The sequence below is a fragment of the Ambystoma mexicanum genome, chromosome 2p (assembly GCF_040938575.1).
Source record: "Ambystoma mexicanum isolate Mex_15411 chromosome 2p, UKY_AmexF1_1, whole genome shotgun sequence".
Taxonomy (NCBI): domain Eukaryota; kingdom Metazoa; phylum Chordata; class Amphibia; order Caudata; family Ambystomatidae; genus Ambystoma; species Ambystoma mexicanum.
In genome coordinates this window covers 470,765,609-470,783,217 of record NC_090923.1, presented here as the reverse complement: position 1 = coordinate 470,783,217, position 17,609 = coordinate 470,765,609, and the positions used below count along the sequence as shown (strand labels likewise).

The following is a 17,609-nucleotide window of genomic DNA, read 5'->3' as shown; positions in this document are numbered from 1 at the left end:
GCGTTCATCCAGTTGTAGATTTCTTTCAGGCATTCTCCTAGAGTTGTGTTTTCTTCCTGTGTATCTTCGATTTTTGTAGATGATTTGAGTGTCGTCTGCGTAGTTGTAGCACGTAAGATTGTATTTTTTAAAGATCTTGATTACCAGAGCCTGGTAGATGTTGAAGTACAGTGGTGATAGTGAGGATCCTTGTGGTACACTGCAGTCGTTCACTCGTGGAGCAGATTTGAAGGATTTTATCCAGACAGTCTGTTCTTTTTGTTAGGAATGATTTTATCCAGAGTAGTGCTAAGTCCCTTATACCTACTTCTTCTAATCTCTTGATGAGGTTTTCATGGCTTATTGTGTTGAATTGCACGGAGAGGTCAAGTATCAGGGCTGAGTTTGTGTCGAAGTCAGCGTTTGTCTTTAGGTCATCCCAGATTGGTAGGAGTGCTGATTCTGTTCCTCTCGTGGGTCTGAAGCCGACTTGTGCTTGGTCCAGCAACTGGTACTTTGCTTCGTGCTCTTGGGTTAGTTTATATACGTAGGTTTCTAGGAGTTTTGATGGGTAGGTGTTTGAGATTGGTCTGTAGTTGGAGAGGTCTTCCACATCGCCACTTGTGTTCTTAAGGAGGGGTTTGATAAACGCTGATTTGAAGTATCGTGGTACAGTGCCTGTTGCGAGTGACAGATTCAAGAGATTTCTGTAGTTTCTATTGGTGTTCCTTGTCTGGGGATTGATTTGTAGATGTCTGATGGGCAAGGGTCCATGGGCGAGCCTGCTTTCTTGCTATCTTTTACCAGCTTGAAGAATGTCTCTGCTGATATTTGCAGAGGATTGGTTGGTCTGTTTTGTATGATTTGTCAGATGTTGTCGATTTTATTTTTGAAATGGTCTGCTAGGTTGATGCATAATTTCTGTGAAGGTATCGGAGTGTTGTCGGATACTGGTGGGTTTCTCATTTTGTTTGATGTTGAACATTTCTTTTTGTGTTGGTGGCTTTGGGGATTCTCTCGTCCTAGTGCCTTTTCTTTGCCTTTTGAATTTCCTTGAACGATCGGATTTGCCTTTGGAACTGAGTTTTCTTACCTTGGTCATATTCTTTCCTACATTCTTGTTAGAGTTTCTTCTTCTTTTTCATGGCGCTCAGTAGTGGGGTGAACCATTTTGCCAATGCTCTTTTTCTTGAAGGGGTGAACTGTTTTTCCAGGGAGAAGCTTTCGATTGTATTAACGATCCAGTTATGTAGTAGTCTGTTTTTCCTTGTCCATTTCGGTTGCAGATGGTTTAGTAAGCTCAAGTTTTTATATTAGGTTGCTTGCTTTGATGGTTTTCCAGTTTTTTTGTGGTGTTTGAGAGTTTGATGGGCTGGATGGTAGCTTCAGTTGATAGCGTGATCACTCAAGGGATGATGAGATGGTCGCTCCAGAGTATCTGTACCGGTGGTGATATGTATTTTTTTTAATTTTTTTTTTAATGAAAATTGTGTCAAGTGTGTGTGCCGCTCCTTTGACCAGTTGTTGTAGTTTCATGGTTGCTAGTTGCCTCATTTTGTGAGTTGGTGAGTTTTTCTTCAAACCATATGTTGAAGTCCCCTAGGATTATCAGATGTTCATGTTGGATGGCTATGTTGGCCATAGCTTCTATGAAGTTGTCGACGAAGGTTGCATCGTTTGTCGGTGGTCTGTAAACCAGTATGAATTTAATGTTTGTTTTTGGGTTTGCTGATAGGTGTATGACAATAGATTCGCAGTTCTCAATGTTTAGAGGTTCATCTGTTCTTATTTTCAGGTGTTCTTTGAATGCCATTGCAAGCCCCCCTCCTTTGTTTCCCTTTCTGTTTAATTGTAGTCATTTGAAGTTGATGGGGAGGCAGCTTTGAGGTGTGATTTTGTAGTTGTCGTCCAGCCATGTTTCTGTGATGAAGAGGATGTCGGTATCGTTGTCGCATAGCAGGTCGAAGATCTCTGTTGAGCGCTTTGACAGCGATCTTGTGTTTATTAGGTTGCAGTGGACTTTTACAGTGTGATTTGGTTTGTGCTTTATCGGTGTTGTCTTCTGACTGGTGTTTGGTTTTCTTCCATGTAGGTCTCCGGTTGTGGTGGTGGTACGGTTATGTTTGTGGTGTTGAATAGCGGTTCCAGGATAAGTCCTCTTCAATATTTTGTGGCTGTTGAACGGTGGGTCCTCGTGTTTTTTGTGATGGAGTTATGGTGTTGATCGTGTTCCTGTTCCCTCTGGCCTTGTCTGTTCTTTTTTTGCATGGCTGTCTTCTGTTGTCAGTCTTTCTTGATTCGTTCATTGGGTTGGTTTCTTCCGGTGAGTGGTTGTTTGCGAGGTATGGTGTTCGTTATAGTGTTTTTTTTTTTTTTTGTTTTTTTTTCTGCTGGCAGTAGTTCTGTTTTCGATGTTAGTTGGGGTGTGTTCAGCGGTTGTGGATCTGTGGTGGCGCACAGTTGTATTTGTTCTTTCCCATTTGTCTTTCTCGTGGTCCTATTTGTTTTCGTGTTTTTTTTGTTGGCGGTAGATTGCTGGGTTGGTGTGGGAGTATTGCTACCCTTTTTGTTTTAATTTTATTGGCCTGTCGAAGTCGGGTTCCTTGTAAATTAGTCAGTTTGTTTCTTTGAGTTTCCTTTTCGGTTGCAGGGCTGTAGCCCTTGTGCAATGCTTTTCCAGTTTTTTTTCATGATTGTAGGTGCTTTTCCTGATTGGTTTCATACGGTTCTTCGCTTCGTGCGTGTATGATTATGGGTGTGGTGCTGTCGAGGCGCACCATCAGTCTTGCATGCTTAGTCTGGCTGGCTTGCAGGATTAGTCTGGGGTGAGGCAGGTTTGTCTGTTAAAGGCTTGCCGGTTGCCTGAAGATGAGGCTGGATAGATACTGTGTATCTGGTTCTATGTATGGCTAAGGGGAACACAACTGTGTGTAGTTAGTGGCTGTCGGGAAGATCTAGTCGGGGGTGGGGAGATATAGCTAGGGCAAACTCCCTATCTGTTTTTGATACTTTTTATAATCCTCCCTGGGAGTGATGGAGGCTGAAGCTCATTGTCCTCTCCAGGGGCGAGGCAGGTTCATTAACGTTCCCATTCTTCTCTAGATGTGACTCCTGCAGCATTAACAGTTGTTTTAGTGCGCTACAAGCTATTATTTTCAGTTCTAGCTTAGTGTAGCACAGGCTAGTAAGCACAGTTCTAGCTCAGTGCAGCACAGGCTAATGGTCACAGTCCTCTCTAGATGTGACTCAAAGCAACATTCACAATTCTCTCTAAGTGTGATGCTGGCTAGTGTTCACAGTTCTATATCAATGAGGCACAGGTCAGTATTCACAGTTCTATCTTAATGTAGGGCAGGCTATTATTCACAGCTCTATCTTAATGTGGTGGCAGAGGCTAATGGTCACAGTCCTCACTTGTTGTGAAACTGGTCAGTGTTAACAGCCTGGTGTGCTATGTTCTGAGGGTAGGTAGAGTGGTAGGGCTTCCGGATTACAGTGATTGATTTACTCCCCACCCAGGCCACACCTACCTTGAGGGTCGCTGCTGGTTGACTGCTGGCCACTGGCCTTCCCTGCTGACACCTGCAGACACAGTTTGGAGCTGCCACTGTAGGAGCCGCCCTTTGCCTTGGGGCTCTTAGCTGCACGGGCAGAGGACTGCCCTGGGAGGGTGTTAAGAGCAAAATGGAAATACTTCATCCAGTTGTTTTAGCACTTAACGTTCAAACAAAGCTAAATTTTCAGCTATCGCATACCTCATTTCATGTAATAAAGCACCAATTGTACAGACAAGTATGCTCTGCTTCAGCAACAGAACCGCCTCCCCCGCAACTTGTTAACAAAATATTTCAATAGAAAAGAAATGCACAAAATATTTGTTGAAATGTTATTTTATATCCATTGGATACTGCTTGCTGACTAAACACCAGAATTTCAGTTTATGGATTCCAAACACAGGCAGCCATATCAGTATATAAGAATGTAATGAAGATACCATGATGAGGAAATGAAATTACAAATACATGTTCCTTCTTTACAAATTTATTCTGGTAAAATGATGTAGAATGAGGAAGAAACTCATTTCTCAAGATTCAGTTTATTATGTTTGTATAAACTGCACTGCAAATAAAATGTATCCTTGATTATTCTTCTGCCAGAAGGTTTGAGTCGCATAGTCCTCGGTGAGCTTAGGTATATGGTGCTGGTAAGATCTTCGTTCAGTACTCTTAACAGTTATTGTGTGCAACCTACAGCCACATGTTTAAATTAGGACTGTGTTGATAAAGTTCCTCATTCTAAGGTCGATACATTGAGTACTGTTTAATTGGGTTATCTCTTTAACAGCTCTTAGAATTCGCAGACACAGGATGGCATTTGTCAGAGGGTTGGAGTAGAAAGGATCCTTACTTGACGGCTGGGGTAGCATTATCAGATGAGGTAATGGAATGAGTTGCTGAATTGGGGAACACACAAGTCAACAAGAGACAACTACATTTTATGACAAGGCAAACTCTGGCGTTATGGCCAGAAGGAACATTTGTAGTCTGAATCCTAAAGCATAAACTTTCATGACTGGATAGTTTGACTTTATTATACCTTAAAATGCTTTGTGTCCTCATAACACTGTTTTTGTTCTGTTAGGCTGTCGTGTGGAAGGAGCTATTACTAGCCACTATCGGGGAACAGTTTACAGATTCCTGTGCAGCAGGTAAAATCTGTCTTTTGGATACAATAGTTTAAAACCGGGTAGTGGTTTTGCTGGATGAAATTGCAGTTGAAACACGGGCACTCTTACAAATTGCTGCTCCAGATTGTTATGCCAGTTTCGTTAATGTATGTGGAATTGATGCTTACCCAGTGTACTGAATTATTGAATGTTCTGTTATTCTGTGTCCTTCACCATATGTAACTTGTTTATAAAACACTTGAACGTAGTGCTGTGATGCACAGCATATAACCATTTTGGCAGCAGCATTTGTATTTTATATCCAGGTCTGGCCTTTGTATAGGTTAAAACTAAAAACTGGTTCACAATCCTTCAGCCTCCAATCTGATTGCTTTTTGTGGATATCTTTCTATGTTTTACTGTTGGAAGTTTCAGGCGGTGGGGGATAGTGAAATGGGGTTTGTAGGAACGGTGCAAGGGGAGAGTTGAGTGAGAAAGGAGGAGAATGGGGGTATGATGGACAGCCCCCTGCTCCCATTCAAACACTGCTGTTAAATGTACTGTGCGGCCAAATGGGGTAAATCCAAAAAATGGGCCGTTTGAAAGGCAGATTTACGCATTGTGAGAAGTGAGTATTAATTTAAATGGAAGAAGCCATGCTTTCCTCCTAAATGTCGGTCATATCAGTTGGTGCAGTTTTAATTGCTGTTTCTTGACCGAGTGAGGGAGTAGTATTGCTAAAAAGGAGTTCTGTGCACTTGCTTATTGCTTACATCTCAAAGAACTGGGTTTATGAAGGTTTGCAGCATGTACCTCTCATCCGTGGTAATACATGCATTATGTATTGGTGGGCATGGCGGTAGTTTTATTAGTGACAGAGATGCTAACAATGTTGTTCCTGATATTAGTAACTTGCGTTACTAATAAAACAAACTTCCTAGTAGATGCAGCACTACAGCCTATAGTAGTGTGGGATCTTTTGGACAGTACTGTGGAATATGGTGGAAAAAGGTTTTCAGGGTCTTAAGCAAAGTTTGTATTCAGTACCCTCTGGGAACACGGACTACAGGTGCAAGCAAACCAACCTTTGGTATAAGTCTGTACTACACAGTTTTTGTAGCGGGGCTGAGCAGCCAGGCTTATCTCAAGAGGGGAATGTGAGCAGTAATGATGAAACACAGAGGTCTACGATCGCAGGTATTCAAATAAACTTGTACTCAAGGTTTCTTTGATAAATACTTTATTAATGTATTCATCTGTCAGTTATAAAACATTCATTAGAAGGAGGCAATCATATAATAACACACAAATATACTTCAAAACTATTTCAGAATACTTTTCAAGAGGAGTAAAAGGCAAAGATTATTAGAACATGAAAGGTTACAACTATTCTTGGACAGTGTAAATTCTTTGAGTTCACCAGAACAGTCAATTCAATTCAGTAGGCTAGGCCAAAGTAAATAGGCTAAAGTCTTGGATAGGATAAAGCGGTTCTGGTAAGTAAACGTTAGTCTCTGCACAAGTTCTCAGAAGTAGTTTGTACAAAGAAGAACCATATGTTGGGTCACAAGCGGAGTAGGCCTGCGAGTGGTGAAGTTTCAAGCACTTTCATTGCGAGAGGTAAGTACTCTTTCTTGTTTGACAGTACCTTACAATGAAGAAAGAGGCAGCTAATGACTTCTGTTCCTGGGAGTTCCTACAGATCTCGCTGTTCCTGGTCCTCGGTCGTGGGGACAAGAGGGAGTATGTCGGGGGACTCCTGCAATGCACTGGGAGTGGTCAAAAGCTTGCAACTGGCAAACTTCAATTCCGGTGGCTGTAAGTAACTCAAACAATCTGGTGTCCCTCTCCCTGGTCCTGCAGTTTCCTGCAGCAACTCTGAGGAAATTCAACCAGCTCTGAGATGGGTGTCCAGGTGGCTTACTTTGGAGTTGATTGGTACCACCAACTCATCCTTTGCAGGGCTTCTCTGTCTATGCGAACTTGGCGATTGGGACTTGCAGCAGGGCTTCACCGGGCAAACCAACGGTCCAGGAGTTTTAGCAGACGTTCTCTTCACGCTCTTCTTCGGTTCCTTCGTCCAGTGGTGCACTCTGCCGTCCAAGCCAAGAGACTCGCCTTTTATTCAGTTCTCTCCCATTCATTCCAGCCTAGCTGTCACTCACCCAGCAGGGTGGCTTTCTTTGCCGGACAGTCAGCCAGCCAATCAGCACAGAGTGCATTTGGGTCTCCTAGGAGACAAAGCACAGGGAGTTTCAGGCACCTCCCTCACTTCCTTCCCACCCCAGACACTCGGCCGCCAAAGGTGAATGAACAAAGAGACCAAACCTGGTTTGCCGCGCAGAGAAAAGAAATGGTGAAAAAAGAAGACCAGGAACTGTTTTTACAGAGGGGGCTCAGACGCCATCTTGAAAAACATGGCTCCCGCGATTTAACGTTACCGGAGCTACGAATCGTTTGCAGTCGGGAAAAATCCTGGTAGTTTGTTGTAAAACCACTGCCACCAGCCATTCTGAGAGGAAAAGGTAGCGTTTGACTGCTACATGAGTAGCTAGAAACAGGGGATACTATGTAACCCCTCCAGCACTCTATTGTAAGATAGGGTGTGCTGGGTCTAGGAATTTAAAAGACTAGTAAAGTCAATTTCACTTTACTTGCTCTGGGAAACAGTAGTGTATCCCAGAGCAGGTAGTTAAACCTTTGGAAAGCTTGAAAAGGTTTCCCTGTGTCACTGCACTGAGGGTGCTGTGTGACACAATTGAAAAAGATGGTGCCTATGGAGTAGGTTAGACTCCATAACCAAGAAAACACAGAGGTAAAACGCATATAAAATTACACGAGAGAGTGGGTCACACTCTCCACGTAAAAATGTCAAGTCCTCAAAATCCAGCAAAGTTGCTGGGGGTCTCTAAGGTGAAGGGAATTAGCATAATTCTGAGTTCTCCCTAACACAGGGTGTTGGGGCGGCTGGTGGGGGGGATCAAATCTCTTCTGACTGCTGGATCGGGTAGGGATCCCTCCTAGCATATCCTATAAAGGTCTTTTGGGGGTCAGGGGGAGGACAATAGCTGTGGGGTTAACACAGCTATTGTATAGCTAGGGGGTGAACGCTAGCTGCTGTTTGTACTGTGGTAGTGTGGAGTGTCAGTTTCCGGTTATGCCCTTACGTGTGTGGCTAGTGTTGCTGAAAGGAGGAGACTTAGGAGTGCAGGGAACCTTCATGTTTTTCTTTGGTGCAGGGATGGGGAGCCCACACTGCTGCTTACTAACTGATGCTGTACAGATTTATTTTATTGTTCATTTAGAACACGCTTAATACCAGTAAGTGGTTTCTAAACACGGGATCTGAATTGGAACCTGTGTTGCGCTGCGTTGTCTTGCTTCCAAGACAAACTTGTTGCCCCTGAGCTATCCTTCCTCCCCTTCCCTGGATTTCCACTAGCAGAAGCCAGGTTAGCCCATGCATTAGGTATTGAGGAAATTGGTGCCATTAATTCAATGGGCATGACGCTGGTGAGTGGGGTAGAGCAAAAGCTACTCGCTAGATAATTAACCACCTGCTTCTCCCTTTGTACTCCTCCATAAAAATGTCTTCCAATTGGAAAAACAGCTGTTCACTCTCCTCGAACATACCTTGAGTTCACCAGAATGTCTTAAGTAGCAACGAGGACTTGTTCAGAGTAATCATATCCACTATTTAGATGGAGAACCTCCACAGGTTTTGTTGATCGTTTTCCACCTTTTCCACACTGATTGTCTTTATTATTTTTATTTACTTGGCGTTGGGCAAGAATTGATGTAGTAACCCTGGGGGAGAATACACAACCCTTGTCCTCTTGGTATTGGGTCTGTACTACACAAGTTGGTAGTATGACTGAGCAGCCAGACTTATCTCAAGAGGGGTCAATGTGAGCTGTAGCAATGAAATCCTCAGATACAATTATCCAAGTAAAACTTACACAAGGTTTTTAGTTAAAATAATTATTTAACAGCCGTTTTTAAATGAGCATTCTTTAAAAAGGGCAATATATGTTGCAATCAAATACACTTTAAAGTACTTGTTCAGAATTATCACAACACTAGTAGCTGCTCTTCAGAGATGCTTCTTACACCCTTCCTGCACCCTGAGGTGACTTCACTAACTAGGACAGTAATTGTATTTATATATCACTAGTACACTTTGTAAATTTGTAGAAAGGAAAGGTTAAAGGAAGGAACAAGGTTAAACAGGTTCTCAGAGCATGTGAGCACTTTAAATCTTCCAATGAAGTCTAGATAAAAACCATTCCCAGCAATATTAGTTAAAAACCAATGTATCACTTATGTGGCACAGTAAGCACCAGTCAAATGGAATAGAAGAGTCTGCAGGGAGACAGGAAAGCTAAAGTCAATTGGAGCAAAGTCTATGGAGCTGAGGCACTTCTTAGATAGTAAAAGTCTTGCACAAAGTTGGAGAGTTTGTTGAAGATAAATAACTGTAGGGTCACAAGGTCACAGGGTGTTACACATTTGAAGGGTAGAGTTGAAATCAACTCTAGCAAAGCAGCGACTGCAAGTTTCAACTGAGAAGAGCAAGCTACAGACACTGAGTTAAGTACCCCAAGGGAGAACAGTACCTTTGTTTAGAAGAAGCGTGGTCCAGCTATCTTCTGTCTGGTTGCAGCGATGCAGATCCTGTGTTCCTGGGCCTCAGTCGTGGGGACAAGAATGAGGACATCTGGGGACTCCTGCAGCAGCAATTCAGAGGTCGACAGCAGCTGTGGGCTCTTTTCAGATCAGCAGCACTTTGTGCTCGGTAAACAGCACCACTGCGGATCCTGGACACCGGTTGGTCTTCCTTCACTCCTTGAGTCCTACACTTTGGTGAGGGGATTCGAGCTCTGGTCCTCCTGCTTCTGGAGGGTCCTGTGGTGACTCCTGAAGCTTCTGGTTGGCTTACAGACGTTGCACTCGACTATGGATTTCTCGACCCCTGGCACTCAGTTCCTGCCGCAGCAACGAAGTACAGCCAGTTGGGGAAGGTGGTCCAGGTGAGTTCGTCTCGGCGAGTTCGTCTCGGCGTTGTTTGGTCCCACTAACCCAAGGGAAGAAGTCGTCCCTTCCGGAGCTTCTCTTGTCAGAAAAAGGAGTTTCAGCACAGCAGCAGGGCTTCACTGGGTGTTTCAACGGTCCAGGAGGATGCAGCAAGCCTCCTTCACGGTTTCTTCAACGGGTTGTTCTTCCCAGTTGTCGACTCAGTCTTCAGTCCCAAAACCCTCGTCTTTTTAAGCAGGTTTCTCCTATTCATGAACTGCCAAGTGGTCACTCAAACAGCAGGGGGGCTGTCCTGCAAGGCCAGCCAGCCAGTCGGGACTCTGTGCATTCCTAAAGACCAAGGACAGCGGAGTTTGAGGAACTTCCCTCACTTCCTGCCCTTCCAGACACACTGAAGCCTGCCAAAGGCAAAACGAACAAAAAACTCCAACCTGGTTTGGTGTACAGAGTAAACCCCAAGAAAGACCTCACCAACAGAAAATGGTGAAAAAAAAAAGACCCGGGCCATTTTGACAAAATGGTAACTCATGGGTGCTATACTGCAGCTGAGGATTCGGCCTGCGGTAGAAAAGCACAATAGCAGGAAAATTAAACTGCCACCATCAGCCATTTAAAGTAGTGAGAGTAACATAAAAAATGTTACATGGGTAGGTAGGAAAGGGGGCTATTAAGTAACCCATCAGCACTCCACATAAGATGTTGTGGGCTGGACCTACAAAAAGAAAAAGTAGGTAAAGTCAATTTCACTTTACTATACTTGGTAACAGTAGTTCACACAAGAAAAGGTATTTAAACCTTGAGAAATCTAAAGGATTTCTCTGCGACACTGCACCGAAGGTGCTGTGAGTTAACATACAAAATGTAGATACCTATGGAGTTTGGCAGACTCCAAAAACAAAGGAAACCTAATCCAAATCAGATCAAAACACATGAGGGAGTGAGAAAAAGGGCTCACTCACCCCAGGGTTAAAATTAAAAAGTTCTTAAGTCCAGCAAAAGAGCTGGGGGTCTCTAAGGTTGAAGGGAATTAGCACAAAAAGTCGAATTCTCCCTAACACTTGGAGACCTTTCTAGCAACTTTGTATACAAGTTGGTGAAAATGTTCCTCTTCACCTTTTGAAAAAAGTAAATTTGTCTTTTATTTAGCTTCATCAGTTGGTGTTTTGAAACCAAATTAAGAAGGGTGATATTAGGAAGCAAACACACTTGGACCATTGGATTGTTGCATCCACACCATCTGTAAATCCAAATGATTCTCCAATTCCTAAGTTTAAATATAGAAAAAGGTGTGAGTTGTCATCCAGATATTAGGATTCCTGCTTCAGTATTTCAGGGAGTTACAGCCTTCTATTCAGATCTATGACGGCGTCTTTACAATTTTAGTTAAGTGGTACTCTAGGAAGGCTAAATGAGTTGCTCACATGTATCCCATGTGCTAGTTTAAATGGTTGGGCGGGAGCACAATGTTCCATAGGTGTTGGAATGCCAAGACAAATCACCCTGGAAGGACAAACTGAGTTACCTAAAAGGGTTTCCTCTGTTATTGCACCACAATGTAAGGGGTCCACATGGTGCCTTTCACAAACGGAGCATCTTATAAAATCATTTAGGTCATCTTGGATTTGCCATAACTTGACTTTACCCACTCATTTGAGGGTGGCCCAAACGCAGAGATCATTGGAAGAGGCACAGCTTCTCCAATCAGGATATGGTGCATAAGGTAGAGCAAGATTGCTGATGAAGACTGATTTTGTCCAGAGCAAGGGTAGGAAGCCTCAAACTGCTGTTGACATCCTCAGACTTCCATCATGTTTTTTTAGAGCCAGAGTGGTGCTGAAAAGCATGACCAAACGCTTTGCGTATGAGAGGGGTGCTGAGAAGCATGAAAAACCTAATCTATGAGAGGGTCGGATCATTTTGAAAGACTTGTCTTGTCAATCATGTAGACGCAATATAACAAAGTTACAAGGAGGAAGAGGACTATGCTTTGGTAACTGACAGTGAGGATGAACCGGACGAAATACGAAAACCTTGGTCTTATAAAAAATAAGAATGATACTTTGTGACAAAATCACTATGACCTTATTTTGTTTTATCACTTTGCCACAGTCAACTGACCCGAAATTATGTAAGGTGCTTCAGGCTCTTTAGAAAGAAGTTGCTGGAATTAGCCCACCTTTCTTCTACCTATAGGCTAATGTTGACGAGTTAGAATGCTTCTTGGTGGCGTGGGGGGGGGGGATTATTTGGCATGTTTTTAATCATGGAAAAATGCGCCGATATTAAAAATATGGGCCCATGTTTAAGGTGTATTTTGAACAGTTTCATAAGTTTAGTTGATATGAGGTAATGTTCTGCAGGAAACCCCTTTAAATGTAATTTAAGGACAGGTGCCTGTGTGCAAAGTAGTGCACTTGTATGTGTTGGTCACTGGACCCGCCTGTAACGATTGATCAAACTTAGTTTCTAGTTTGTGTATTTCTAAACTATTGGAAATGTTCACAGTTAATTCTGAAAAGTTATATTGACACTGAAAAAAGAGAATTGACGTGCATGAACAGAGTAACAATTTCACCTTCACAATTTATTATCCAACAGTAAATGCCAGAATGTGCATCTAAAAAAGTATGCTCGGAGGTCATTTTTTCAGTGTCTATAGTATTGTGGCTCTTTAATGATTATGCAATGGCCTGAAAATCGAGGTGCTGTGTGGTCTCCATGTAAAATTATCTTAATTTCTAATATTTTGCCATGAATATAATACTAGTGGTAGTAAGGTCTTGATGCTGAAATGATACACATTTTAGATATTGGATCAATTTGGTCACTGTAGGTCTCACCCAGAGTTGGGGAGTTGTGCAGGTCACACAGTTATGGTTGTGAGCCACAGAAGGGTGGGCGGGTGAAATTTAAGAAAAAACAAACGTTTAAAAGGAGTGGAAGTTTTTTTTTATTTTGTATGAAGGGTTCACAATCGACAGGAAGGTTATAATGAGATTCTGTAAAAAATATAACTTTCTCAGAATTAGCAGGGTTGTCTCCTGTTCTAAAGCTGTGCGTTAGGATCTGTTTCTCTGGCATGAACAGAAACAATTGAACTTAACAATTGGAACATCTGATTTGTCCAAATGACAGTTGGTCAAGGCAGTTGACAAAGGAGTTGCATAAACCAGTAGGCGAGTACCCAGCCCACAAGGAAAATGGCATCAATTAAAAAGCTTGTTGCTCCAATCTATGCTGCTCGTGTAGTACATGTTATTGAGTTGGCAGATGTAGGTTCTACCACATCTCCTTGGGAATCAATCTGTTTACTGTGATGGAGGGTCTGGGGTGGTGTCACTCCCTTGATTGGTCATGCTCAATGAGTCTAGGGAGAACCCCAGGGAACTGACGGGGTTTGCTTTCATTGCACAAAATCATTTTATTGGATTACGGCAATATGCTGAGATGGTGCATGACATTCTTTTTACAAATGAAAAACTGGAGAAAATGTTCACTTTAAATTCCATGGCAGCAGGAAGAGGAGTATGCATGGAATGCAGTCCTCTGACATCCACCTTATCTACATAGCATTAAATTAGGGCTCAGAGCAGAAACATAATTGAAAAATAATTTGCAGTTCTGGGACATTTCATTGTACGCAGAAACACATTTGCAGTTAATCTGTTTGCAAAATTAAGCACACGTCCTCTTAAAGTGGGACACAGTAAGAATTTAAAAAAAAGAAAATCATGGCACTGTAGGGTAATCTGGAAATGCAATACTTAAAACCCACAACCTGAAATGACGCCATTGCTGCAGCAAACTCTTCTCCAAGTGCAATTTGCCTGCATTTCCCCAGTTGCCACACCCATGTAGTTAATTAGTGTTTGCAATGCCCAGTTCGGTTTAAGAATGGCACTTTCCACCGCTATGCACACTAAAACATCAGGTCTGAGGTACGTGTCCATGTTTGGCAGCCTTTCTAGTGTGCAATTAATTACTGGCTTGCATGTTATGTGACCAATACAAACATGTCACTCTTGTTTTAACGGTGTAATGCCCACTGTTATCTTGGTATGCCCTATTCTTGTGAAAGGGTCCAGTTATATTCAACCACTTTACCTGCAACCCCTGGGCTAACTTTAACAGGATCAAGGGTGTGAGGAGTCTGCCACAGCAATTCCTACTTATCTGAGGTTGGTAATTGTTGACATCGGATCTCAGGGGCCAAGTGTGCGTGCACCAAGGGGATAGCATGGGTATGACGACCACTCCCTAACACCATGCTTACGTGGCTGTGGGAGATGGAGGTTTGGCTTGGGATTCCTGCCTGAGGACTCCTCAATGTGTAGGAATTGGGAGTGACCCCCTTCCTTTCTGAAATGTATTTTTTACAAACCTAGCTTTTAACTTTAAAAACAACTTATTGGTTGACTTTTTTGTTAAGATGGATTTACAGAACCAACTTCTGAGAGGGCAACAGTGAACACTGTTTTTGACACTTCAGTCAAGCCAAATTCAAAGCAGGTAATGTGAGCTGAGTAGTAAGGCAGAAATCGTGAGCTATCGTGGTGATGCATAGGGACAGTTAAACACAATGGAGATAGTATAAGGTAGACGACAGCTAATATCAGCCCTCTTTGATTCTCAGGTGAGTAGGCTTAGTGCCTCAGGCCTAGTGCCTCAGTCAACGTTCCTTATAAGTACTTGAGAGAAGTATCAGAAATATTCACCATGCTCAAGCTTTGTCAAAGCCACCAAGTTGGTAATTGAAACTATTTTAGAAGCACTTTTGATTTAGAAGGTACACTCTAAATCTCACCACGACTACCCTGTCTGGGAGATCTTTGGCTAGAACTCCACTGATTATAGCGAGTGAAGTGGACTTTACTCCCATACAATCCCTATGGTGCGATGAAGGGCACAAAAACAGGCAAGTACTCACGCCCCTTAATCTGGTTTTCTTCGATCACCCATGAACATTCACGGGTCGCAGAAACTGTGTTGTGCTTGTGTTCGTTGTTGCAGTGGCTCCGATATACAGTTATGGAACACTCGCAGCTGGACAGGCTAGGAATCTCAAGGCTGCAGCAACAGCAGGTCCCACGACAGGGAGACCTTCAGGACACAAAAGAAGCAGGGAAGAAAACCATGGTCAGTGTTGGGTAAGATATTCATAAATGTGATCAAGCTTCCTGACCTGTGTAAACCCCAGAACAATTTCCTGGACTTTCCTGGACTTGGTGATTTATTTTTCCCTTGTCTTAGGTGAGTGGGAATCCCCTTCCCCCACTCCCAATCACTGACCCCCTCAACTATTCTTTTACTTTTTTTTTTTTTTTTTTTTTTTTTAAATGGGTGACCATTTTACTTCTCTCCATAGTGTGTGTATGGATTTATGTTCCCTATAACTTTTGGGCTTCGGCTAGGTTGCCTGTTTGGGCTTCCTTTTGTAATTTCTCTTATTATCTCTTGGGTGAACTAGTGTTCCTAAGAAAACAAGTGGGTTTCCCATCCCCTTTACTTTTTTTATAAAGTGACCCAGCTCTCCCCACAAAATGTGGAGTGCTGTGGCGATGCACTGTATGCCCTTTCAAATGGATTGTCCCCCCATGTATTCCTCTTCTTTGATATACTCCGATATCCTGCTTGCAGCTCGGAAACTTTTATCAGCAGAGGGCGCCGGGCGTCATCGTCGAGCAGTGTCCCTCGAGAGCCTCCGTCGGCCTCGAGAATGACATTGACACTGGTATATATGGCACGCACTGCACCCGTTGCCTCAGTTCCGTTTTTTCTGCACAGCTGCTGGAAATGGTTCTTGGCCTCGGTGTGTTATTTAATGCGTAGTTATGAGTTTGTTACAAAAAATCTCTATTCATACCCCGAAAACGAACTTCAAGAAATGTGCTTAAGATGTCCATAACCAAGCATGTCTCTGGTGCCTGATTGTGGCTTGTGCCAGTCTATGACTCGAAAAGCTTTTAAAGGAGAGGAAGGGGAAACTTGCTTTGGGTAAACTCTCCGGTGACCACCACAAAAGTGAGCCCAAGACGGAGAGCTCTGCACCGGGCAAACGGGCACAGTAAAATGTCGAAGCGTTTGAGATCTCGGCAGTCCTCTTCGTCATTTTCTAGGAGATCAAAGAAAAGTAATCGTTCCAGGTCGTCCTCTACAGATTCCTTGCCCAAAGGGAAACTGGTAAGATTTCCTGAAAAGGCGGCTAGTCAAGTGGAACTGGAAAAGTTCCACTGGCAGATATTAAAGGTGTTTGGGGGCAGCGAAGCAAGCTCCTTCGTTGAAGTCGTTGGAGACTGCCGACCCCATTGCATGAAACGCCGTCAGGGTGTAGTCTTTGAAAACCACTGAGGGCACGGACAGAAGGCGAAGGATTCAAAGTCCTCAAAGGCATCTCGTGCACCTGTCACTGCCTCAATACCTCAAAGGGATCTCCTTCTCTGACCCATTGGTCAGTGCTGAAGTTGAGTCTATCAACACCGAAACAGTCCGGGTCGAAGCCTTTAGACTTTTGAAAGTTTCAACGGTTTTTAAACATCAGGGAAAAATACTTTTTAAGTCCATGGCCTCTATTTATGACAAAGAGGAGGTGGAAGAAAGCCCCATTTATAGTTTTGGTAGGGAATACGGCACTACTGGTGTTCCAGAGGAGCTGATATCCCAAGAATCTAAAATGAGACCTTGCAGGATGCCAGTGGTCTATACACCTCTCCAGAGGTTGATTTTGGCACTCCTGAAGGTTCAGGTCATGCTAATGCATCTCATTGATCAGTAATGGCAAATGTTATTGAATACCCTGGATGGGGTAAGTCTGTTCATATTGAACAGGATGACCTTAAAGGAGACCTCTTAACCTATTCCTTCCCTTCCATAATGCAGTGAAAAATAGGGTTCTAGAGACCCGGAAAAATCCAGATATCATGCCTGCGTTCACAAGGATTTCACACAAAAATGCAGATCCTCATCAGTGGATCCAGAGTGTCTTTTGAAACATCTGAGTCCACACATTCTTGTTGTCCAAGCAGCTACTGCTGCATCTAAGGGAGTAGCCTATCCCACAGTCCCTCCGGACAGGGAGGATAAGACTTGATGCCATGGGAAAGAAAGTTTTCTCTGCAGGAAGTATGGCACTGAAGGCAACAAATGCAACTTGTGCTAAAGCAAAGTTCACCTACACTTTGTGGGAGGTGATATCCATGGCAGCTGAACACATCCCAGAGGATGAAGAAAGGGATGGTTTTATGAGCATTATTCAGCATGGTAAAGATGCTATGTGCTAATCATTGCACTCAGGCTAGACACTGCAGATTATATTAGCCAGTCTATGGCTGCTGGTACGGTGTTTAGACAATTTGCCTGACTTTGTAAATCAGGGTTTGCTTCCATGGTGCAATCCAGATTATTGGATATGAAATTTGAAGGGTCTTACTTGTTAGGATCTAAAGCAGAGGAAAGTCTTGGAAATGTGCAGTCATCTAAGGCAGCTTCAAAATGTTTGAGTCCGGCCATTAGGCAGCCCCAACAAGGTGGAACAGCTCCATCTTCTTCTCAGGGGTGGAGAAATAATTTGTTTCGTTACTATTCCTCAGTCAATTTAACCAGAGGGGAGAGAGAAGGCAATCTTGAGGTGGTCGAGGATGTACAGGCAGAGGAGCTGCAGCAGTATCTGCTGCCTTGCCCTCTGCACCAACACATTTTATTATAAAAACACAACACTATGCTTGAAGGTACACAGACCAAATAATATGACCTAATTTGGAACACTTAGCTGTAGGTCTAGGGAAGTCAAAACCAATAGTTACTTTTAGATTACTTTCAGTAATACCACGGTAGTATACTATAGAAGTTGTACCGTGACACTCAACAAGAAATCACTTAGTGAATCAACTAGAAAATATACTTTTCTGAATAGTGACACACTTATTCTAAGAAC

General features: G+C 43.1%; 1 protein-coding gene across 2 annotated transcripts in view; it reads left to right on the top strand.

The window, feature by feature from the left end:
* EIF4E3 (eukaryotic translation initiation factor 4E family member 3) overlaps positions 1-17,609 on the top strand; it is a 235,668-nt gene that overhangs the window by 137,993 nt on the left and 80,066 nt on the right. Inside the window, exons 5-6 of one of the 2 annotated variants that reach the window (XM_069643843.1) lie at positions 4,324-4,416; positions 4,621-4,687. In XM_069643843.1, the coding sequence (XP_069499944.1) occupies positions 4,324-4,416; positions 4,621-4,687 (160 nt within the window). The remainder of the gene's footprint in view (positions 1-4,323; positions 4,417-4,620; positions 4,688-17,609) is intronic. The other variant, XM_069643844.1, reaches the window with a different exon arrangement.